We start from the raw sequence: 25,507 nt of genomic DNA on the forward strand, positions 1-25,507 counted from the left end.
ATATGATGACATTATGTATATTATGTGGATACATATGAGAGTTATTTGAATCTATGATACGAGTATTTGTGCTTAAATCTCTCGCATTCGAACCTACTCTCAAACATCATATATATATATATATATATATATATGCACACCGAATTATCTCTTCAAAAGGATTAAGTTTAGTTTATCATGGTATATGAAAAGCATGCAATAGGAAGAAAGTTACATGTGAAGACCTATTGTATATGTATAATATCTAATACCAAACGTGATCTTGAAATTTAACTTTGGGATCATTTGTTTTTAGTTATACAAATCGTATTGGATGATTTTTATGAATAAATTATATAGTATTATACTTTAATATAGAGAGGTCCAATCTGATTAACTGCAAAAGAAATAAAAATAATAATTACTCAAGTCTATGAATTTGAAAGGTACGCATATATTAAATTAATCTATGATTATTTTACGGATGAAAATTAATTGGGTGCCGACGTTTGAAAAAATGATAATAATAATTTTCATTTTCATTTTTTTTTATAATATGTATTCGAATAACAATATAAACATAATTTTTTTTAAAATAAATATATTTATATAAAAATTATTGTGTGGTGTATTAAGTGAAAATTTTTAATTACTATGTATCTCATTTAAATATGAATTAAATAGAGCTAACTATTTGAAATTAAAAAATACAACAAATAATTATCCTCCATATAAAATAATAATAATAATAATAATAGTATCCACTACCCATTTTAAAATCCGGAATAAAATTTAGCGGACTTTGGATTCTTTTGAGTGAGCAAAGAAAGAAGAGACAAGGCCTGTTAGGGGAACGGTGTCACGTTTGCCTCGAGTAATACTAATTTATGATGGAAGCTTCTCTCAGCTCAGCTAATCAATAAACAAGATGATTGGAATTACAAGCCCTGTCTTTTGACTTGTGTTTTTTATTTTTTATTTTTTCTCTCTATATTAATATCTCGATCAGTGTCCCAAAACCAATTTGCACAAAGTCTATGTTTCGGGGAAAAACTTAAGTAGCCACCATCACCTTTCACCCCCACAGTTTTTGAAACAAACTTTGTTGGTCTGGTTTTCCAATACCCAAAGATCATGGTAAGGGCTCCTTGTTGTGACAAGGCTAATGTGAAGAAAGGACCTTGGTCACCTGAAGAAGATGCTAAGCTGAAAGAGTATATACAGAAACATGGAACTGGAGGGAACTGGATTGCTCTCCCACAAAAAGCTGGTGAGCTTTTAAGCAACTCTAACTGATCCTATATTATCAACCTCTAAATTAAAAAGTCTTTTCTGTAGCTGTTGTTTTTTTTATCTTTTTTTTTTTTAGGCCTTAAGAGATGTGGGAAAAGTTGCAGATTGAGATGGCTTAACTATCTCAGGCCTAATATTAAACATGGAGAGTTCTCTGACGATGAAGATAGGATAATCTGCACTCTCTTTGCAAGCATTGGTAGCAGGTATTAAGCACCCATTTTTTAGATAAAATTTGCTACTTTTAGATAAAATTTCTCCCATTTTTTTTCCATGCATGCCGTTTTTAGTTTCTCAAGTGTTCTAATGGAACTTAACTCATCATGAGCTGCAACAGGTGGTCAATTATAGCAGCTCAGTTGCCAGGCAGGACTGATAATGATATCAAGAACTACTGGAACACGAAGCTAAAGAAGAAACTCTTTGGCATGGTTCCCCAATCTCAAAGGAAACCTCATCAGATTCCCCATGCTAGCTTTTCATCTCTTCTACAATCATCTTCCCCTTCATCCCCATCCCCATCCTCATCATCGCCATTACTCTACAATTGCAGCAACAACACCTACCACACACCAGCTAGATCTTTTTCATGCTTTGAAGCATCATATTCCTCAAGTTTCTCAAACAGCAGTGCTTCTTGTGTAAATGCTGCATCAGTTCTTCAACCGCAGGAGAGTTTTTTGGGTCAAATCCAGCATTATCAACTGCATGATAATGGTGTCCAAATGTTTGGGGGGGAAACTAGTTGTAGTTCTTCTGATGGGAGTTGCAGCAACCAAATCAGCCACAACAAAGAATTAGAGAATAGCAATGGTACATTATATGATGGTGATCATCAACAATTTGGGATGTACAGTTATAATAATTTCTACAGTGAAGCTGCTGATGGAAGCCAGAAGCTGATGATGGCATTAAATGGGGATCATGGTACTGATGGATGGTCTGATCATCATAAGTCATCAAATGGATTGTTGGATGAAACTGAAACACCTTTAGATTATGGGATTGAGGGAATTAAGCAGCTAATAAGTACGACTAGTAGTTGTAACAGCTTTATTTTTTATGAAAACAAAGAAGATGAAAATCTTTTGTACTATTGATCTGACTTTGACCGTGTAAAATCACATGGATTTGAAGGATAAGGGGGGAGGGAATGGGCTCAAGATTTTACAGATTTAGGTATTTTTTTTTGGGTGTCTTTTTGGGAAATGATGTAATTTGCTAGTGGCCATAGATTTTGACTGCAATATTCAGAAATAAAACATTAAATTTCATGGAAACTAGAGAGAAGCCATCATATTTTCAAGGACCAAACTTAAAAAGTAAGCAAAACCAGTTCTTTAATCCAAGTTTTAATTTCATTTTTAATGATTATGCATTGATTAACTTTGAAGCTAGTCAATCCCAATGGTTGGGGACTTTGAATCTTTGTGGATATTATCCCTCATGTTCTAAAAATGACTTGATGTTAATCCTTATCTTAGTCTTCTCAAAATGAAGAAAAAGTCTGTCAATTTTATATATTAAATTACTATATCTTTTTGCCTAAAATAAGTTAAAATAGGATGTTACACGTACTATTATATGACAGGCTACACCCCAATTTGTAAATTTAGTGCATGGTGTTTGAAAAAATAATGATTTAAGAAAATTTTCTTTTCTATACTTGGTCTCCATTGGATGCACTACGACTTGACTTCTTACATGCAGGAGGTTTGGCCTTACCTCACACTTCCTTTACACCCACTTGCATACATCCAACAATCACTGGTATGCGGAAATATAAATTTTAAATTTTAAATTTACATTCTATTTATTACTCATGAATAAACTAATTGAATTTTAATATAATATATATTTGAAAAAAATATGATTTTTTTACAGTGAGATATGTTACTAATTGTTTAACATCTATTTTGAGTGTCCATGTATTTAATTTAATGTTGAGGAATTGCAACCGGTCGGATAATTATAATTTTTAAATTATCCGAATTTGAATTTGCAAAGTTTAAAATTTTGAATTCTTAAATTATCTAAGTATTATTATCCAAATTCGAAATAAATATTATTATTCGTCGGATACCTGAATCTGTAAAAAAATATAAATTTCACATTTTACAATCATATGTCGGATATCCGAATATGCAAAAATTTAAATTTGGATCTGTAAAATAATATAAAATGAAACCAAAAAAATTAATTTTAAATAAAATTTAATTATAATTAATAATATATAAATACAAATTAACAAAAGTGATTAAATAATAATCCAAACAAATTAAATATAATAATTTCACAACAATTTAAATATACCTAATAACTTAAACATAAGAATTCCAAACAACATAACAATCTGTAAAATATTCCAAATTTAAAAATTCTCAATTATATGTCGAATATTTGAATCTACAAAAAAATTGAATCTAAATCAGTAAAATAATATAAAATCAAACAAAAAAATTAATTTTAAATAAAATTCATTCATAATTAACAATAAATAAAATAGTTGAATAACAATCCAAACAAATTAAACATAATAATATCAAAACAAGACAAATATACCTAACACTTTAAGGATAATAATTCCAAAAATAAAAATAAAAGTTCCATAACAATTCAAAATAGCTTAATTACTTAGTCATGCTAATTGTATACATTATAATCTATTATAAAGTTAGTTACACGTTTAGGGTTTAAGTACTATTAATCTACCAAAAATAAAAATGTACATTACAATATCAAAATTGTTTACATATTATTATTAATCTATCTTAATTATATAATGGTAAGTGTATATATTATAATCTATCATGAAGTTAGTTTTATGTTTAGGGTTTAAGCTTACATATCATTAATATAAAAATGTACGTTATAATAACATAATTATATATAAGAATCATATCATTAATAACATACCTTAATTATATAATATTAATTGTATATTTTATAATCTACTATAAAATTAACTACACATTTAAGGTTTAAGCTGCATATCACTATTAATAAAATGCATATTATAATATTATAATAATATAATTATTATACAATCATAACTTACTTATATATAACAATTAATATATTATAACTAGTTAACCGCATATGCATACTTTTTTTGAAATATAATATGTACTAAATATAATTTATCCAACATTATTAAATAATACTATAATATTAAATAAATATTAATTGAATTTTTAAATTTAGGTATTTTGATATTCCTATCTCATTATTTGGTTGGCTCAAGTGAAGCTAAATGAGATTTTTAAAAATTAATATGTTAAAAGAGGTTACCTTTTTCTAATAAATAAATTATTATATTTAATTTTATTATTAATTATTACATTTAATTTTAAAAAATATTTTATTATGTTTTTATATATCATATATTAATTTTAATTAATATTTAAGACAAGTGTTAATAGTTAAAGCTTAATCCATATAAAAGGTTATGGGTTCAAGTAATTTTGGAAATATTTATACAAAATCAATAAATTCAGATCGAAATCAGCATCCACAATATGAAGAGTAATTTAAATATCAGAATCTGAATATTATCCGCAATTTAAAGCTTATTCCTTTTATTTTTTTTGGTTTTGTCTATTTATAAAATTTAAATTTAAATTTTGAAATTCAAGTACCTACTATACAAATTTAATTATAATAAATTAAGTGCATATATTATTTTAATATAATTATAGAATTGGGTGAAGTAAAAAAGCATGGATTTGTTGAATTCAATTATTTCTTTAAAATTTCAAAGTTTTCTTAAAAAATTCAAAATTTCAATAATAGATAGGCACTCAACAAAACTACGAATTTTTAAAAATAATCATGCATATATGCTATGTTTCTTTTTATGTACATCATCATTCCATTTATATTATTTTTAAAATTTAAAATCTGAATTACTGAGTATTAGGGCGTAACTAGTCGCTGGTAGGGGCAAGCTCTCTAAAATGGAAAATTTTTCATTTAAATTCTTTAAAAATTTTAAAATTTTAAATTAATAAAAATAAAATTATACTTTAATCCCTTAAAAATATCAAAATTTAATTTAATTTTTTAAAAATTATATTTATATAAACTATTAAAATAATCAAATTATATTTTTAACTATCATAAAAATTATAATTTAATTCTGACCTCTAAAAATATTTTCTGACTTTATCCTTATAAAAATATGTCTGAAAACTCAAAATTTTAAAATCGATATCCCTCATTCCTGAACGGGTAGCTGATCAATTTTACATCCATAAAAAGACATCAACAATTTCATGGAGAATTATAATTGTGGAAATGATTTTGTTCCATCACATTTATCATTTCGTAGTTAGCAAACATGATGTCGAAATTTTTTAAAATTTTAAATTGGTTGATAATCAGCAGCATGACACGTGTGAGGCAGGTTTCAATTATTGATTACCCCCAATTAATTAGGGTTGGTGCAATATGAAGAGGCCAAATAAAAATTAGTTTGATTTTTGAAAGTGAGAGAAAATGATAAACAAATCCAACATGATCAAATAAAAAAATGAATTGGGGGTAATCAATACACCTCTAATCCATGAGGTCTAATCCCAATACACCTCTAATCCAATACAGCGAACCAAACGCACCCTCAATGTTTCAAATAAAGAGCTTGAATATCATATGATATGATGAGGATAACGATGCCTTAGGGTTTATCAAATTATATTGGCTAATGGGTTTAGTTGTTTATATTTTATTCTTCTCCAAAGCAAAATATATATTACTGAAAAGATGAATCCATTGACCTTTTTCACCTTCTTTTTTTTTTCTTTTTAAATTTCTTCTCTCAATTAGGTTTAGATTTAATGGGTTTTGTCAGCCATAGCCATTGTTTATTTCAAGATTAATAATTTGGGTTTTTAAAATATATATGGGGGCCGGGAAGAGTTTGTAGGAATGTTTGTTTGTAGTGGTGTGTAAAAAAATGTCAAAAGGTGTGGCAATGGCACCTAAATGATCCATGAGGTTTTAATATATCTTGCGCAAAATTTTCGATTCAACAAATAATATATTTTAGGTGATTCATTATTTGCTTTTGTATGTTTGCTAGTGAGCGAGCATCAAACTTCAACCTCTATTTTATTATAAATTAAAGCAAGGATTATTTTATTCCATTCACAAAATTTAATATATAATTAAATTATTTATTTTTGCAATACAGCTTCAAGTTCATTGACTATGCAAAAAATTATCGGTGCAAATGAAAATTATGTTAGATTTAACAGACAACTAATAGAAGCATACAAAATAAGGATGGAACATAGTTTTTATGTACATGTCTCAACTAATAAATTCAATCAATTTTGAATTTTCTACTCCTACTAATAAGTTAATTGATCTCCCTAGGACTTATTCATATTAATGATAAAAATTTTTGTAGTTCTTGGGACACTAAAATTCTCCTCTTGACTCAAGTACTGTAGATATCAAATTTATTCCTACAAAAATCAAATTAACTAACATAGAAAGATTTAGTAAAAATATCTATTATCTGATCATCTGATCTACAATAAACTGTTTCTTTAATTTTTTCAGTAATCGTCTTATATGATTTTCTTCTCGGCTAGGGTAGCTTCAAGAGCTACCTCCAATTGTTTCCTAGCCTATAATTCCATCTTTAGATCATCTAAATCAAAATTTCACAATTCAAAATCATCACCAGAAAAGTCATGGGAGTGACTAATTGCCACCCCCTCCTCCAAGGTCTTGTGTTGTCACTATACTTGTGATTAACACCATTTATGGTTTGGTTAACAGATCTTCTTGCGACCAATAATTCATTTTCAAACTTTGCATTTTACACTGAAAAGTCTAATCATCTCACCAACTAAATTCTTAACACCAACAGCAACTACTGATGTCAATTCTTTTGCATATGAAGCTTCTTCAGCCAATTTTTTATTTTGGATACATAACCCACTGTTCTCTTTTGAAAGTTGCCCTTGTTCCAATTTCAGTTTTTCACTCTTGATCTCCTGAGATTGAACCTTTTCCCGTAGCTCGTCAACATGTTCTTCAGATATTTCATGTGCAAAAGATGATAGTTTCTCATCAGAGAGAAATGCCAACTGCTACATAAAGCCGAATCTATATGGCATCATTCAAATCATGTGCATACAAATCTGAAAATTATGTTTTGATAGATAAGCGTGAATATATATGGATATATGTGCATGAATATGATGACTGTGGGCAAATATGATAATTTGGTTAATTCTAAAAACTGTTATTGTGAGTTCTGACATATCAATGATGGTTGCACTTGAAAATTCGATACTTTAAATTGAACTGCTATCTGTGATTATTTTATGCAATGTTAATTAATGTGTTCTAATATCTGTTGCATTGATTTTATTGTAAATGGACTCACACAGAGCATCAAAGCTCACCCCCTTAAATTTTCGTCCTTTTAAATAACTCACTAGGTTAGGATGCAGACACGACATCCGGAGGGTCTCATTACAATCTATTTTCCTTTCAATTTATTAAGGTTTAATCTTTAGACTTATTTTATTAATCAAGATTGTGATATTTTTATTTTAAACCATGGCATTGGATTTAGGACTTAGGTGTGCTTAATTCTACATGACATTTAATCTTAATTTTTAGTTAGGTTACTAAATTATTATTAATAATTGAGTATGCATGAATCCCAGTTTTTAATAAAAAACATAAGTAAATACTATCTTTTCCGCTGTTAGATAATAATAACGTTAAGGAATAATAAGTCGACATCTAAACTAAATTTTCTTTTAAATTAAATCAATGTTTTAAAATAACTATTTAAAATTTTTTTGATAATTCTGCTAAGTCATTTCAGTGATTGATATAATCTCTAGAATTCGAGCCTAACGTCTAGGTCAAGTTGGGGAGATTATAATATATATAACGACATTTTAGATTTAGATTATTAATTAAAAATTTATAATATATTAATACTACTAATTAGTAAGATTTAGATAATATTTTTAATAAAATTTACAAATATTATTTTTATTTAATCAAATATGATTAATATATTTTATATAAAATTAAAACATTTTATTAGAAGTAGTTTTTTTTATGAAACGTGATATGCGTTTATATTTTTATTATTTAATAAAATGTTTTTATTCCATATAATTAATATAAATAATCATTGAGTTCATATTTGGTACACTGATAATGTATTTTTTTTATTCCATAAGAAACTTTAAAAAATGGTCATGTATCTCTCTTTTTTAAAATAGTTATTTTTTAAATACTTTACTATACTCTTATAAGATACTTGTTAATTAGAGGTGTTCATGGGGTGGGCCAGGCTAGACTCAACAAAAAATTTAGGCTCGTTTGCTAGGCTTGGGCTTGACCCAAAAAATGAGCCTAAAATTTTACCCAAGCCCGACCCACCCATATTAACTTTTTAATATTATTTTTATATAATTTTTAAAATAAATATAATATATAAAAATAATAAAAAACATTAAAATAAATGTTTCTCAACAAATTGAAAATAAATTAAGAAATATATATATACTTAAATAATACTAAATTAAATGTAGCTTAACAAGCAAATGTAAAAAATAGTAACAAAATTAACAATAAAACAAAAGTTATACAATATTCAAATAATAGCAACAAAATAATAGTAACATAATTATGAAATGATAGCAAAATAGTAAAAAAATAACAAGAAAATAATTTTAAAAAAAGGTAAAAATAGCAGGGTCTTTTTTTTGTTTTCATATTTGGGCTTATTCGGGTTGGGCCCAGGCAAAAAAAAAGCCTTACACAAGACTTGACTCATTTTCTAAACGTGCCTTATTTTTTTTTTGCCTAAACTCATTTTTTAGGCTTATATTTTTACCCAAACCCTCCCACTTTCAAGAGGGCCATGGACAGTCTATTGTTAATCCCTTAATATTGTTTGTGAAATCTAAAAGTTTTACTGATAATGTACCGAATATTTTTCATTACCATTATTAAAAACAATTAAAAATATATATTATTAAAAAAAAGAAGAATTTCAAATCATAATTTAAATAATTGTACAATATTAAAATGTATACATGTACAACTTTTAAGAGATTGACATATTGCAGATCTATGCTTTTTATTCTCTAATTTTTTTTTGTTATATCTACAAAATTAACGTAAATTAATTAATGAGATTATTAGTATATTAAATAATAAAGCTATTTTAAGCTATCAAATAAATTATTCATATGTGTCTTTCTTGTAGTAATACCTCTTTATATACTGCATTTTTGTGTATGCCTTTTTTTTTGTTATTGTTGTTTGATAATAGAATTAATCTTGATTTAAATAAGAAATAATTAAAAATATTTTTTATTGATTAAATTAAATAGTTTAAATTATAATGAAAGTGTTTTTGTGGATGGATTACTTGAACAGTGTGACTTTAAATAAAGGTAAAAGAATAACTATATCAAGAAAAATTATATAAGTATCTTAAAGATTAAATTTAATTTATTTTAAAAAAATATTTTGAGAATTTAGATTAAAGGTTGAATTAATTCATATACTTACACCAATACATTAAAATGATCATATTAACTTCTAATTTTTTAATTTAATGTTAAAACATTATTTTCAATATTTTTAGTTTGAATATTTAAAATTAATTTTTAGCATTTTATATTTGAAATATTTTCCTAATATAAAACCAAATAATAATGTTATTCATTAAATATAATTAAATTAAAGTTGATGAATCTTGTTCAAAATCAACTTATCTAATTGGGATGAGATTATCATAATATATCCAATTTCATAATAGTTTATTTTTTAAGTGAAACATCTATTAATATTAAACCAATTAGTTGTATCATAAAAAAATAAATTAAAAACAAATTAAAAAAACTTCAACTTCCTAAAAATAATTGAAATAAAAATATATTTAAACAAACTAAAAAATCCAACTTCCAAAAAATTTAAATAAAACTAATTTAAAAATAAATACTATTACTATTATATGAATATGTTTAGGTTTTCTATCTTATTCTTATGCTTTAATCTATTATTCTCGTGATCATATTTGAGCTTAATTTTCTTATTCGATATATCATCCTTGTCATCATCTTCAATCAACATTAGATTACCAATGCAATCCATTACTTTGAAGTTGTAAATTAGTTAAACAATTATAATATTATAATATTAAATAATAAAAATTTATTATTGTAAATTAGAGATTTTTTTAGAAATATAATTATAATCATAATCGTAATTAGAAAAATAACATAAAGTAAAATTAAAAATAATAAGAACATACAATTATATAATGAAACTTTCATAGTTGACAATGAAATGATAGAAGAAAGTGAGTAAGGATGAGTTTAAAATAAATTTATTATAATATATATGATAAATTAAATAAATGTGTGATGAATAAATATTATAAAATTACCTCATCAATAATTAAAATAATTTTTAGACATTATTTTAATATTTCATTATTCTTGAGACACTTCTAACCTATTAACGTCAACTATCTTTTTGGGATGGGCCTTTAAATCTAGATGGATAACCTGGATCATAAACAAGTCTAGTTTTAGATATGCATATTAGGTGTGTATGTTTTTATTACTTCGAGCTTTTGAAGCATGGCAAGAGAAGTATGAATTGATTAATTATAATTAGGTATCATTTACGATAAGTTTGCCAGAGATATATATAGACATCGAATGTACAGTTACTTAATTAGGACCATTATCAAGCCGAATAAAGAGTATTACATGGTGCACTCAAGCCCATTATATTTTTTCCTACCTTTTTCCTTTCTCTCTCCCTTACCAATAATTTTTTTATCAACACTACAGTAATATTTAACACCAACCAAAAAAAAAAAAAACAGAGATAAGCAAGACATCCTGAACTTAGAGGCAATAAAAACAACCCAATAGAGGCAATAAAGCAAAATAACATAAAATACGATTATGCCTTAAGCAATTCTTTAGGTTTGCTCTTTCCATTTTAGGCCTCATCACTCTCATTTCACCTTTTTAAATTCAACATTGAGAGAGTTCATCTTTTAGTTCACAAATGACAGCACATTACATTTCCTCTAAAATGTCGCCAAAAAGCATCGTTTGAGGAATGCCACTTTATCATTTCTCACTTGATTGGGGTAATTGTTATACCTAACCACCTCACTTAAGATATCGGGTGGATTGCCCTCATATCACATCAAAATTTATTAAAGAACTTTTCTTATCCTATCTAATAAAGTCTCTCATATATTGTTGACTCTACAGGAGTCAGACTTTCTTTGGACGGACGTTAAGATTGATTCTGATAAAATTAAAAACAACATTGATGATGAGATTAGTTACTATAGCAGTGAGATTGAGTATTGTGATGTGTATTTGAATTACACCGTATTGACAACGATGAGACGGAAGTAAAAAATAACCATCAAAAGCATTAAAATAAGTGTATATATAATAAATTAAAAAAAATAATAAAATATTATTTATATTAATATTAAATGATAGTTAAAAAATATTAAAGTGCTTAAATATGAGAGACATTCGTATAAAATGTATTTGTAGTATAACAAATAGTTAAAAATAGATGTATATTAAATAATAAAATGTACATTAATTTTTTACAATAATAAATAAACATTATTGAAATAATATTTTTATTTTATATCAAATGATAATTAAAATTAGCTTTATCATAATAAATTTTTTATGCATTTATTAGATTTTCATATAAAAATAAATCTTATATAATAACATAATTAATAATATATTTACTTTCTATAATTATTCAATTTATATTTATATTATATATAATATATTTAAAATTTATAAAGCCCGCTTTCAAAAATATATATATATAAACCCAACAACGAACCCTAAATTAAAAGGAAAGAAAAACATATCAAAGTTAAAAGTGGTAACAACATTTACATTGATGTAGAGTTTTTCCACTAACCATTTATTATCCAAAGAGAACACCAGTACAGTGCCTAAGACCCTGCCACTTCCCTTAATATTCCGCAGTAACAGAAATATGAGGAGTTGACTTTTTAAAACCAGATCATTTAACATCAACATTAATAAATGATTACCCGAGACGAAGACCAAATGCCAACAAATGTGCATTTTTGAACCATAAATGCAACCAAACAAAACAAACTTAATAATCCAAAACTGCAAAACCAAGCATCCATTCCTATCTCCTTAAGCAACAAGTCACCCCCACCAATGGCAGTTTCTTCATTCAATCCAAAAACCCAAACCTACACTTCCACCAGGCCCCCTATCAAGCTCCCAACAAGCCCTGACCTCTCACTCACCTCCTTTATATTCCAATCCACTTCCTCCATCCCTCATCACACCGCTCTCCTCAATTCTAATTCAAACGAAACCCTAACCTTTCTCCAACTCAAAGCTCATGTTTCATCTCTTGCTTATGCATTACGCCACCAATTTCACGTTGCTAAACATGATGTCGTCCTTATCTTTGCCCCCAACTCAATACGTTTCCCCATTTCTTTCCTTGCTATCGTCTCTCTTGGTGCCATTGCCACCACTGCCAACCCTTCATTCACTTTCACCGAGATATCCAAACAAGTCAAAGATTCCAATCCCTAGCTTATCATCACAATCCCTCAGCTTTATAGCAAAGTTAGCCAGTTCAATGTTCCATTGGTTTTCTTACAATCATCAAGCTCCCCCAACTTATCATCAGCTATTCCAAAATTCTCTTTTTACTCGGATATTATAAAAAACTACGCTGACCATTTTTTGAATTCGAATAACGATGTACAGCAGAACGATGTGGCGGCATTGATGTACTCATCTGGAACAACCGGAACCAGTAAAGGGGTGATGCTGACACATAAAAATTTCATCGCTTCGACCTAAAATTTCACTGCCGATCAAGACAGGTACATGGAAGGAAGGAGTGTATGTTTGTGTTTCTTGCCAATGTTTCATGGGTTTGGTTCGGTCAATCGGTCTTAACGTTGGCACAATTGAGAAGAGGAAATTTATTGGTTTCGATGGCCAAGTTTGGGCTGGTCAAAGTGTACGTTGGGTGCCATCGAGAAGTACAAGGTCACGCATATGTTCGTTGTGCCTCCGGTTATGGTTTCTTTGGCAAAGCAATGACAGATGATGAACAATAAGTATGATTTATCATCGTTGAAGCAAATTATCTCTAGTGCAGCCCCACTGAGCAGAGATTTGATCGAGACATGTGCCCACATTTTGCCCCATGTTCAAAATTTTCAGGTAATTTTCACAATCATACTCATTAAAACCGTTTAATAGATTTATGACACATATAACATGCTCACATCCTAAAAATTTTAAAAATTCTAAATATGCCTTTCAGTTTTTTTTAAATTTTCAATTAAGCCCCCCATTTTTTTTAAAAAATTGTCAATAAGCCCCAATTTTTTAAAAATTTTAATTAGATTCCCATTTTTTGAAATTCTTATTAAACCCTCTAAAATTTTTAAAAATTTTAATTAGACCCCAAAATCTAATACTAGGATTTGCCACTAATATTGTTGTTGGAATTAAACCAGATCGACTGGTCAGACCAGTTGATCCAAGAACCGATTGAGGTATTAGTCCGGAGAAAGGCATTATACTAATTTTCTTGAGAACTGATATGGATCGATATAAAAAATATTGAACTAATTAGTTGCATAGGATTTTTTTTAAAATATTGTATATTTTCTTGAATTTTTAATAGTTTATTTAATCGAACTAGATAGCCCGATCGATCATCCAATTCTAAAAACCTTAAACATTCATCCCGTGTGTATATATATAAATTTTAAGTAGCACATTCTGTTTTATTGCCTCTTGAAATCGAATGGAGTAGTGTGAAAGGGAGATATTCATAAATAAGTCCTATAGCTACACACACAGTCCAATTCGCTTCATAAATTGACATTGATATTTCTTTAGCATTTGACAATTTTGTAGTATAGTTTTTGGTTGCATAATAGAATTAAGTGGGTTATTAAATTGTAAAATGAGGCGCCTGAGCTAATCATGATTTTAAATGAAAACATGCATGGTGCAGGCATATGGTATGACAGAAGCTTGCGGGAATATTTCAATGGAGAATCCTAAGGAAGGCCCTCCTTTCTCAGGATCAACTGGAACTCTAATGCCTCTAATTAAATCCAAAATTGTTAGTGTAACAACAACGGACCCCCTTCCTCCAGATCAGATGGGAGAAATATGCTTTCGAGGGCCCACTATTACACTAAGCAAATAAGCTTTACAATGAACCATGGCTCAATCCAGTTGGTTCATACTATTACTTTCTGAGACAAGTTTGACATTCCAACTTTGTTTTTTGAACGAATGGACTAATATTCCAACTTCAGCACTTATAGTTATTATGTCTCCTGATCTTTAACCAGATGGGACGCTATAATGGCATCATGAATAATTGTTTGCTACTTTGCTTATAACTTTTGTTACAAGAAATTCAATCATTGTCCTTCTATCCAACATTATTACAGTAGTCAGCTTGCACTTTTTTTCTTCTTCTCACGTTATCCAAATTGAAATAAATATGTTAACTACTTTAATTACAAGACATACATGAATATTTATCGTCCTTTCATCTAACAACATTATAGTTACAAACCATGACAAAGATGTTTGAATAATCTGAAATTGTTAGGATTCTTATATCAACCTAGTGTATTCCTAGTCTTTCGGGACCAACTAATTTGATTTCATTAGTAGAAGGCTGTACCTAAAGAAATCAAACCATCAAATTTTCTTTTCTTCATCAATTTTTTGTATTTGTTGAGTGTGTCATAAAAGATGGATGATAATTACGAATTGGTTTTCCTTTAATACATATAAATGAAGGTAATTTGACAACATTATTTGTGGATTTTTATTGTAGGTTATTTTAACAATCCAGAGGCTACAAAAGTAGGTATCGATTAACAAGGGTGGCTGCATACTGGTTGTCGAAACCATCTTTTTCGTTTTAAAAAAAGAAAAACGGCGATTGACTTTAAAAACGAAAATGGAGTCGCCACCAATCTTTTATTTAGGTGTAATCGGATAACCTAGAAATTTGGTTATTTTAGTAAAATATTTATTTTCACTAAAACAACAATTTTGGTCTTATGAAAATATGAGAAAATGGGTTCGGGAGTCGGTTACACATGAGGAAGGATTAGCACCCTCACTACGCCCAAAATTGGTACCAAATCGATTAAATACTGTCCTTATGTCTAAGATTTGAAAATATTTTTTGAAATGTGGTTCCTTTTATAAACATTTGAATAGCCCAAGTTGGTCGTCAAAATTCTCTTGTTTCAAAGGAATACAGCATCACATCCAGCACGATAGGACACGATCTTTTATACCCTCGAAAATGCGATAAATTTCGACTTCCAAAAATTTATATGTTGAAAACCGCAAAAGGATGCCCAATTATTTAGTCCAACGAAAAAAATCGAAACCTAGCACAGTAGGGCACGATTCCTCGAATTTCTAAACATCGGACATTGCCTTATTTTAAAATTTAAAGAACATGAGTGAAATTCTAAGGGAATATTCAATTATTTTGAACAAACAGGAAATCGCAACCCAGCACGATAGGGCACGATTCCCCGAATTGCCAAACATCGAACATTACCTTTGTTTTGAAGAATTTTTAAAGATGCGGGTGAAATCCCAAAGGAATATTCGGTTGTTTTGAACAAAAGAAAAATTGCAGCCCATCACGATAGGGCACGATTCCCCGAATTGCCAAACATCGAATATCGCCTTTGTTTTTAAGAAAAATTCTTTAATAAATAATTATGAAACTAGCTTAAAACGCATTAATTTTACTTGAAATAAAACAAAATTAATCTTGAAGATTTGAACCTTATAAAACCACGTTTCGTAAACCAAGTGGAAAATAATGATATGGGATAATATACGTATGCATAAAGTACAACAATGAATGAATGAAGATAATATAATTTATTTAATCAACTAACAAACAATTAAATATACTAGCTTAAAAATATAACCCAATTTCAATCATGCATGAAAAATAATTGATATAGTAACACAAAAACGAAAATAATGTGCCACAATAACATACATAGCCTAGTACATTACAATCAATACAAAGTATCTAAAATAAAATGATAATAAGAAAGACTATGGTATAAGACAAATTTAAAATAACGATAAACACGCGACGTATAATATATGAACTGGTGAATATATATATTTTTTAAAAAAAACTAGAGATATATGTATGTAATTATTTAAATAAGCGTTATAGAATGAATATTTTTGAGTCAAATAATATACAAGGAAGACATTTGTTAAAATACATACGATAAAAGAAAATTTAATAGTATATAAAATATAAAAGGATAGCAAGAACGCATTATAAAATATAATTCTAGGAAATACACATAATAGGTTTACAAAACGTATATACACATAAACTGATTTAAGAATAATTATTTATAAAAATAGCATGAAATTAATAATGCATACAAAATTAAATTAACCTATAAATTATATATACACCATTGTACATAAAAGCACTTAAATAAGATACTATATAAAATATTAGGATAATATAATCTAAAGAAGAGTGTCAAAATAATAATTTGCAAACATAAAAACAAAGCTCCTAAAATAACTTTACATATACATAAGAGCATTAAGTAAATTTTAAAACAATAAGTATTTAAAATAGAAAATTCCACCGAAATAACATATGTATAAATATACACAAAAACATTTAAATGAGATATCATGCAGAGTGTCATGCAAATAACATGATAAAACAAACTTCAAAACCCTTGTACAAATAAAACCTAATTAAAATAGATTTAAAATGAATGGGGACGATGCGCAAATTCTTGAAATTGGACTAAGGACTAACGCATAATGCGCGTAAATGCCAAGGGACTAAAGCTGGAAATAATCCTAGCAATAAAACGCAGGGCTTGAGAGCGGACTGAATTGATGCGATGTCTTAATTCCAGGTGCCATTTAAAAACAAAGAAAGTATGAATAGGGCCAGAATCAGAATCAGCGCGCAGGAGAGGGACCACGCGTGCATATTTCCCAATTTAAGCAAAGGCACGCGGATCCGGCCTGCTAAGCAGGTCAACGCGCGGGTCTTGCCTTCTTAAAACGGTGCCATTTTTGACACAGTCCTTAAACCCCCCCATTTTCATTTATTCCTCTTCCGAAACACAACCACTCGTTTAGCCCCCCCTTTTCAAAACAAAACAAAACCCTTAACCCTTTTCATTAGGGTTTGGTTCAGCATGCAGCCGCCAGACCACCATCAGTCCGATGGCCGACGGCGCGAACCACAGACTCTGTCGACGGAGGTCGTAACCATGGAGATCTGGTAAGTCACTTCTTTCCCTTTCTTTTTTTTTTTTTAAAAAATCTTCAAATCGTATTTCACTCTTTCAAAAAACCAGGCGAAAATTCAAAGAAAAACGTTCGACCCTCGCTCGAATCTCCTTATTTTCGAGATACTTGGGTGTTCATCGGTGTCGTTACAAATATTTCTTTCTTTTTATGCTACAATCGCAAGAAAATGAGGAGAGAAACAAAAGAATAAACAGACTTGAAAATCACTTCTTGATTTGTGATCTCTACTTTTTTCTATTTCTTTGCTGTATGTGCATGTGTCAAAAAAAAAGGAAAATACATTTCTTTTGGCTTTATAGCCGAAATCTCGAAAAATCAAAATAAAAAATACAATTTCTCTTTTTCGTATTTGCTGTTGTGGTTTGTCTGTTTCTTCGCTGGTACGGAGTGTGCGTGGTGCGAGTACGGAGGCTGTGCTGGCGTACAGAGGCGCGGGCGTGGCTGCTGGAGGGTGCGGAGGCTGGGGCTGCTGCGGGTTGGGGTTTGGCTGCTAGGGTTTCTGAAACCTTGACATTTTGGGCTTTTCGGGCCTGTTCTTGCAGTTGGGCCATGAGTTTTTGTAATTGGACTGTAAACTGGACTGTTATAATTTGAATTTTTGGTCTTGTATTTGGGTTAGATTTAATTTAGGTTTGGGCTTGTAATGGGTATCGGGTCTAGGTTTATTTGAGCTATTGTAATAGTTTTGGACTTTGGACTATTAATTGGGTTTAATTTTTATTTATTTTGTATTTTGGTGGACCCGGGCAAATTGGCCCGTTTACACTGGTGATCTAGGTTATTTCGATAAACAAGGACAATTATTTGTTATAGATTGAATAAAGGAGCTTATCAAATGTTATGGTTTACAGGTGAAGTTTTCAAACATCTCTAGCTTTATTTTTTTTTCTTTTTCAATAAAATATCTGGATGACTTAGAAAAAAAATGTATTTGTAAGTGAGAAAATAAAATAAATAAAATAAAGAATACACAAATTTAACGTGGAAACCCTTTCGGGAAAAAACCATGGGCAGAAAAGAAGAAAATTCACTATGTTGAATTCGAAGGATTACAAGAGGAATAGACTATGTCTATTTATAGGCTTGTAAAGCCATATTCTAGTAAGATTGAAACACCTTATCCTAATCAATATAAAATAGATGGAGTTTAATAAGATTTAAAAAATCTTATTCTAAAATAAAATAAAATAAAATAAAAGAAGTGTAGTTCTATATGGATTTTACTTTTATTTTATTTTACCATTATATTTTATTTAAATAAGGATTTGGGTCATTTAATTCTAACAATCTCCACATTGACATGAATTCTCAATGAACAAGTTTTTCATCGCGAACTCCCAACCAACAAGTTGTCCACCTCTTCCATAAAACGCCTTAAGGGTTTAACTTCAACAATGGGCACCGACCAAGTCTAAGCAATGCTCAAACTTGGTTATAAGAAGTGACTTAGACATAATATATGCAGGATTTTCATGAGTACTAATTTTGCTCACAACAATATCACCACGAGCAATAATATCACGAACAAAATGATACCGAACATCAATGTGTTTTGTTCTCTCATGAAACATTTGATCTTTTGTAAGGAATATTGCACTCTAACTGTCACAAAATATTGTACTGATTTGAATGTCTTCATTGAATTCACAAAAGAGTCATTTCAATTGGATAACTTCTTTTCAAGCCTCAGTAATTGCATGTACTCAGCTTCAGTGGTAGATAAAGCGACTGTAATTTGCAAAGTGGCTTTCCAACTAATTGCACAACCTTTGATTGTAAAGACATAACCTGTAAGAGATCTTCTTCTATCAAGGTCTCTAGCAAAATCAGCATCAACATACCCAATGACTCCATCTCTAGTTCTTCCAAACTATAAACAGACATCAGTAGCACCTCTTAAGTATCTTAAAATCCATTGAGCTGCTTTCCAGTGTTCTTTACCAGCATTCGCCACGTATCTGCTAACTGCACTGACTGCATATGATAAATCTGGACGTGACTTAGACATCATATCTGTAGGATTTTCATGAGTACTAATTTTGCTCACAACAATATCACCACGAGCAATAATATCACGAACAAAATGATACCGAACATCAATGTGTTTTGTTCTATCATGAAACATTTGATCTTTTGTAAGGAATATTGCACTCTAACTGTCACAAAATACTGTACTGATTTGAATGTCTTCACTGAGTTCACAAAAGAGTCCTTTCAATCGGATAACTTCTTTACAAGCCTCAGTAATTGCCATGTACTCAGCTTCAGTGGTAGACAAAGCGACTGTAATTTGCAAAGTGACTTTCCAACTGATTGCACAACCTCCGATTGTAAAGACATAACCTGTGAGTGATCTTCTTCTATCAAGGTCTCCAGCAAAATCAGCATCAACATACCCAATGACTCAATCTCTAGTTCTTCCAAACTGTAAGCAGACATCAGTAACACATCGTAAGTATCTTAAAATCCATTAAATTGCTTTTTAGTATTCTTTACCGGGATTCGCCATGTATCTTCTAACTATACTAACTGCATATGATAAATCTGGACGTGAACAAACCATAGCATACATGAGAGATCCCACTACACTAGAGTATGGAACATGTGACATGCATTCAATCTCATCATCTGATTGTGGAGACAAAGTTGATGAAAGTCTGAAATCGACTGCTAAAAGAGTACTAACAGGATTAACACTCTGCATATTGAACCTGCGAAGAACTTTCTCAATATACCCCTTCTGACTTAGGTACAATTTACTTGCTTTTCTATCTCTGAGAATCTCCATACAAAGTATCTTCTTTGTTGGTCCCAAATATTTCATCTCAAATTCTTCACTTAGTTGGGCTTTGACCTTTCTTATCTCTTATTTATCTTTTGCTGCTATCAACATATCATCAACATAAAGAAGTAGATATACGAAAGAACCATCACTATTTTTCTTAAAGTAAATACAACTGTCAAAACTACTTCTTTTGAAATCATGAGAAGTCATAAAGGAATCAAACCTCTTGTACTATTATCTTGGTGACTGTTTCAAACCGTAAAGGGAATTTTTCAGCAAGCAAACATAATCCTCTTTTTCTGAGACTGTAAAACCCTCTGGTTGTTGCATATAAATGTCTTCATCAAGTTCTCCATGCAAAAATACAGTTGTTACATCTAACTGCTCAAGCTCCAAATCATGCGTGGCCACAATACCAAGAAAATCTCGAATCGAACTATGCTTCACAACTGGGAGAACACATCTGTGAAGTCCACTCTTGGAATTTGACTGTAACCCTTTGCAACAAGCCTTGTTTTATATCTGGGTTCTTCAACTCTTGGAGTCCTTTCTTTTTTTTTAAACACCTATTTACAACGAACAACCTTTTTACCTTTAGGAAGTTTCACAAGATCCCATGTTCTATTTTTGTGGAGTGATTACTCCTCTTACATAGAAAACATCCACTTTTTTGAATCTTTACAGCTAACTACCTCAAAATAATTAGATGGCTTTCGGTTTGCATCTATATCTTTAGCCACATTTAAAGCATAAGCAATTAGATCAGCCTTGGCATACTTTTTTGGAGGTTTAATTTCTCTTCTAGTTCTATTTTTGGCAATAGAGTATTGTGGTAAAGAAGCAACTCTATTCTTAATTTTTGTACTGGCTTGAGGAGCCGACTCTGTATTAATCTGATGCTTCACCTACTTTTGATTTTCTTTATTGGAAGAGTCTTTAAGAGATAAGTTAGGTAGCATAGCAGTTTCATCCAAAACGACATCTCTGCTAATCACAACTTTTCTATTTTCAGGACACCATAACTTATACCCTTTTACACCGTCTTTATAACCAAGAAAAACACATTTAATGGATCTCGGTTCCAATTTTCCATCAACATGAGCATACGCAGGATACCCAAATATTTTTAAGTTAGAATAATTAGCAAGATTACCAGACCATGCCTCTTGTGGAGTCTTTTTCTCAATGGCAACTAATGGAGATCAGTTGATTAAAAAATATGCAGTAGAGATTGTTTCTTCCCAAAACGACTTCGGTAAGTTGGCATTTGACAACATACATCGAACCTTCTCCTTGATCATTTTGTTCATTCGTTCTGCAACGCCGTTTTGCTGTGTAGTATGACGAACTGTCAAGTGTCTCACGATCCCTTCTAACCTGCACAGTCTATTAAACTCATCAGAACAGAACTCTAATTCATTGTCTGTGCCGAGGTATTTTATTTTTTTCCCATCTGTTTTTCAATCATAATTTTCCAAGACTTAAATGCGAAAAACACATCACTTTTCTACTTCAGGAAGAACGCCCAAACGTTTTTAGAAAAATCATCAATAAAAGTTAGCATATAATTAGCTCCACCTCTCGAAGGCACTCTGGATGGCCCCCATAGATCAGAATGAATAACGTTCCCTTCGTGTTATGGATTCCTCTAGTAACAGCGACAGCTGCATCACCAGTAACAGTATAACCCTGTAAAACATATAACTTGGTAGTCTTTCTCTGCCCTTTCATCACAACAAGGGAACTTTTGGAAATCTTTAAAACTCCACTTTTAGTTGTGTATCTATACCCTTTTGAATCAAGAGTACTCAACGAAATTAAATTTCTCTTCAATTCTAGAACATTTCGTACGTCACTAAGTGTTCTAACAACTCCATCAAACATCTGAACTTTAATTGTTCCAACACCTGCGATTTTACATGAAGCATTATTTTCCATCAAAACAACACCTTTAGACACTATTTCGTAAGTTGTAAATCAATGCCGATTAAGACTCATGTGGAAGGTGCAACCTGAATCAAGTATCCACTCATCGCTTATTTTAAAATTGTTGACAGAAGCAACTAGAAGTTCACCATCGCTGTAGTCTTCTATAACATCAGCCTCACCGAAATTTTCTGGTTGTTTTCCCTATTGATTCGCAACCTCCCTTTTAATCTTGTTCTGTAGCTTATAGCACTCAGATTTAATGTGTCCTTTCTTTTTGCAGAAGTTACAAGTTTTACCTTTATTTGAATACTTAGATTTAACGTGAGGATTCCGTTCCTGTGTCCTTCCACGATCATCATTAGCATTCCGATCTTGTCTCCCACGAACAATGAAACCCTCTCCCTGAGAGTCGATTTTAACCACAAGATGCTTCATCTTATCATACGAGGTCAAAAAATCATAAACCTTATCAACTGTGAGAGACTCGCGGCTATATAAAATCGTGTCTCTAAAGGTTGAATAAGATAGGGACAACGAAAAAAGTAGAATCAACCCTAGATTTTCCTTATCATACTGAACCTTCATAGCCTCCAAGTTTGAGAGAATTTCTTTAAACACTGTTAAGTGTTCGTGTACAGACCCACCTTCCTCCAAACGATGAGCATAAAGATGCTGCTTTATATGCTTGTTAGAGTTTTCGACATACATATTTGTTCCAGCCTCTTCCATAATGCAACGACGGTCTTCTCCTTCATCACATCCTACAAAATTTTGTTGGACAAATGCAGATGTAATTGTGTTAAAGCCTTTCGATCTTAACGCTTCTTCTCTTCATCTGTTAATGTCGAAGGCATCTTATCAATCCCTAGCAGGGCATCCTCTAGATCCATCTGTGTAAGAACTACTTGCATTTTAATCTGCCACAACACAAATCTAGTGTTGCGATCTAACAGCGGAATTTCATACTTCAAAGACGCCATTACCGTGATCAAGATGAACTACCCAGAAACTCTGATACTAATTTGAAAAAATAAAATAAAATAAAATAAAGAACACACAGATTTTACGTGAAAACCCTTTCAGGAAAAAACCAAGGAAGAGGAGAAGAAAATTTACTATGTCAAATTCGAATGATTACAAGAGGAATAGACTATGTCTATTTATAGGCTTGTAAAGCAATATTCTAGTAAGACTGAAACACCTTATTCTAATCAATATAAAATAGATGAAGTTTAATAAGGTTTAAAAAGCCTTATTCTAAAATAAAATAAAAGAAGTGTAGTTCTATATGGATTTTACTTTTATTTTATTTTACCACTGTCTTTTATTTAAATAAGGATTCGGGTCATTTAAATCTAACAATAAGGATTATTAAGAAAAACACATTTATAAAGTTATTTCTTAGGTGGCACCGGCAGAACTAGAAGGGTTGCTTCTTTCTCATCCTGACATTGTTGATGCTGTTGTTATTGTGTAAGTATAGTTTGATTTCGTGCTTCTTTTTTATATTTTTTGTAAGGGTTAAATCATTATTGAGAGTCTAAAATTTTCAATTACTTTCATATTGGGATTTGAAATTTTTTTTAATCTAAGCTAATCCTTAAAACTTGACAATTGTTCCTAAATTAGGGCCTGAACTAGGCAATTTTTTTTTCAAATTAGGGCCTGGACCTTTTTTTTTATCCAAGTTACTCCTTAAACTTGCAACTATTCTCACAGTAAGGTATGAACTTTAGGATCTTTAAGAAAAGATCAAGGACTAACTTGGATAAAAAATTTAGACCTTAATGTGGGAACAATTACTAAGTTTAAAGAGCAACTTTGATAAAATAAAGTCCAAGCCCTAATGTGGGAATAATTACCAAGTTTAGAGATTAACTTGGAACAAAAAAAAATTCAGACTGCACTGTGGGAGCAGCTGCCAAATTCAGGCCCCAAATAGCGAGTAATGCATTATCAATTAAACTTTTATTTTATTTCTTCTAATTATTTAGATTCCCTGATATTAAAGCAGGAGAATTCCAATTGCATATGTTGTTAGAGCATTAAACAACTCACTAACAAAAAAAGATGTTCAACTCACTAACAAAAAAAGATGTTCAACTTTTCGTAAAAAGTAAGGTATGAAATTGATTTTGTTTTCTCTCTCTTTAAGTTTCAAATTATTTTGCTAGGCTTGTAATAAGATTATTTATTACAATCTATCTTATCTTAATTTGTTCATAGGTTGCACATTATAAAAGATTGCGAAGTGTCACTTTCTTAAAAAGTATCCCAAGATTAGTGTCCGGAAAGATTTTGAGAAGAGAACTCATTGCAAAAGTTGGATCCAAGATATAAAATACTCAATTCTTAATTGCCAATATTTTTAATAAAATTCCTGGTTACACAAATAGCTCCAAAGCCATTAGCGTGATTGCCCATAGATCACAAAACAAATCTGTAATATTACCTCATACAAGGTACTCAAAAAGATTGAGTGTGATGATTGTATTCATACCAATGCAAGACATTGTTCGGTTCCGTTTTATATTTATTCTATAATTCTACAATGGTTTAATGATTTGGTTCTTTGAATGGGTGATTCAATGGAATTAGAGTTTAGCCTTTATTCCCTCACTTCGTGTAATAGAGATTCAATGATAGAGGCTATTCAGACCTTTTGCTATATTACGTCCAACAACAATGACAAAAATCAACTCTTTTCAATCTTTTCAATTACAAACCAGCATCTGCTTAACCATTAAATCATCTGTTCTGCAAGCAAATTTCAAAAAAGAGAAACTCTCTCATACGATTATGTTAGCTATAAAGGTGTTGAGATGAAAGAGAAGAGCAAGTGAAAAATATCAAAAACCTAAGACATTTACACTACGTTTAATTCGTTGTAATGGAATGAAACTGTAATGAAATAAGAGTTGAAATCAATAATTCAACTGTTTAGTTGAATGAAATGATGTTGTAATAGTATAAGGAAAAAAGTCTAAAATGATCAGAGTACTCTTAGCAAAAGTTTTTTTAAGTAGTAGATTATGTTATTGTTATTCAATTATAATAGAGTTATTATTAAAAATAAATTAATAAAAAT

The 25,507-nt window shown here is 30.0% G+C and overlaps 1 protein-coding gene and 1 pseudogene across 1 annotated transcript; both read left to right on the forward strand.

The window, feature by feature from the left end:
• The first annotated feature begins 783 nt into the window (after positions 1-783).
• On the forward strand, positions 784-2,552 carry LOC121206197 (transcription factor RAX2). Its single transcript, XM_041076726.1, has 3 exons — positions 784-1,249; positions 1,349-1,478; positions 1,610-2,552. Exons 1-3 carry the CDS (start codon positions 1,114-1,116, stop codon positions 2,370-2,372), a joined length of 1,029 nt encoding a protein of 342 aa, XP_040932660.1. The 5' UTR covers positions 784-1,113; the 3' UTR covers positions 2,373-2,552.
• A 9,966-nt stretch (positions 2,553-12,518) lies between these two features.
• On the forward strand, positions 12,519-24,759 carry LOC121206198 (4-coumarate--CoA ligase-like 7; annotated as a pseudogene).
• Positions 24,760-25,507: the final 748 nt, after the last annotated feature.

The sequence above is a fragment of the Gossypium hirsutum genome, chromosome A09, assembly GCF_007990345.1.
Source record: "Gossypium hirsutum isolate 1008001.06 chromosome A09, Gossypium_hirsutum_v2.1, whole genome shotgun sequence".
NCBI lineage: Eukaryota > Viridiplantae > Streptophyta > Magnoliopsida > Malvales > Malvaceae > Gossypium > Gossypium hirsutum.

Bases quoted from the DNA above. Each gene is read 5' to 3' on its own strand.
- LOC121206197 (XM_041076726.1), top strand. From the start codon at position 1,114: ATGGTAAGGGCTCCTTGTTGTGACAAGGCTAATGTGAAGAAAGGACCT. The intron at 1,250-1,348 runs GTGAGCTTTTAA...TTTTTTTTTTAG, and splicing joins TGCTCTCCCACAAAAAGCTG to GCCTTAAGAGATGTGGGAAA. The intron at 1,479-1,609 runs GTATTAAGCACC...GAGCTGCAACAG, and splicing joins TTTGCAAGCATTGGTAGCAG to GTGGTCAATTATAGCAGCTC.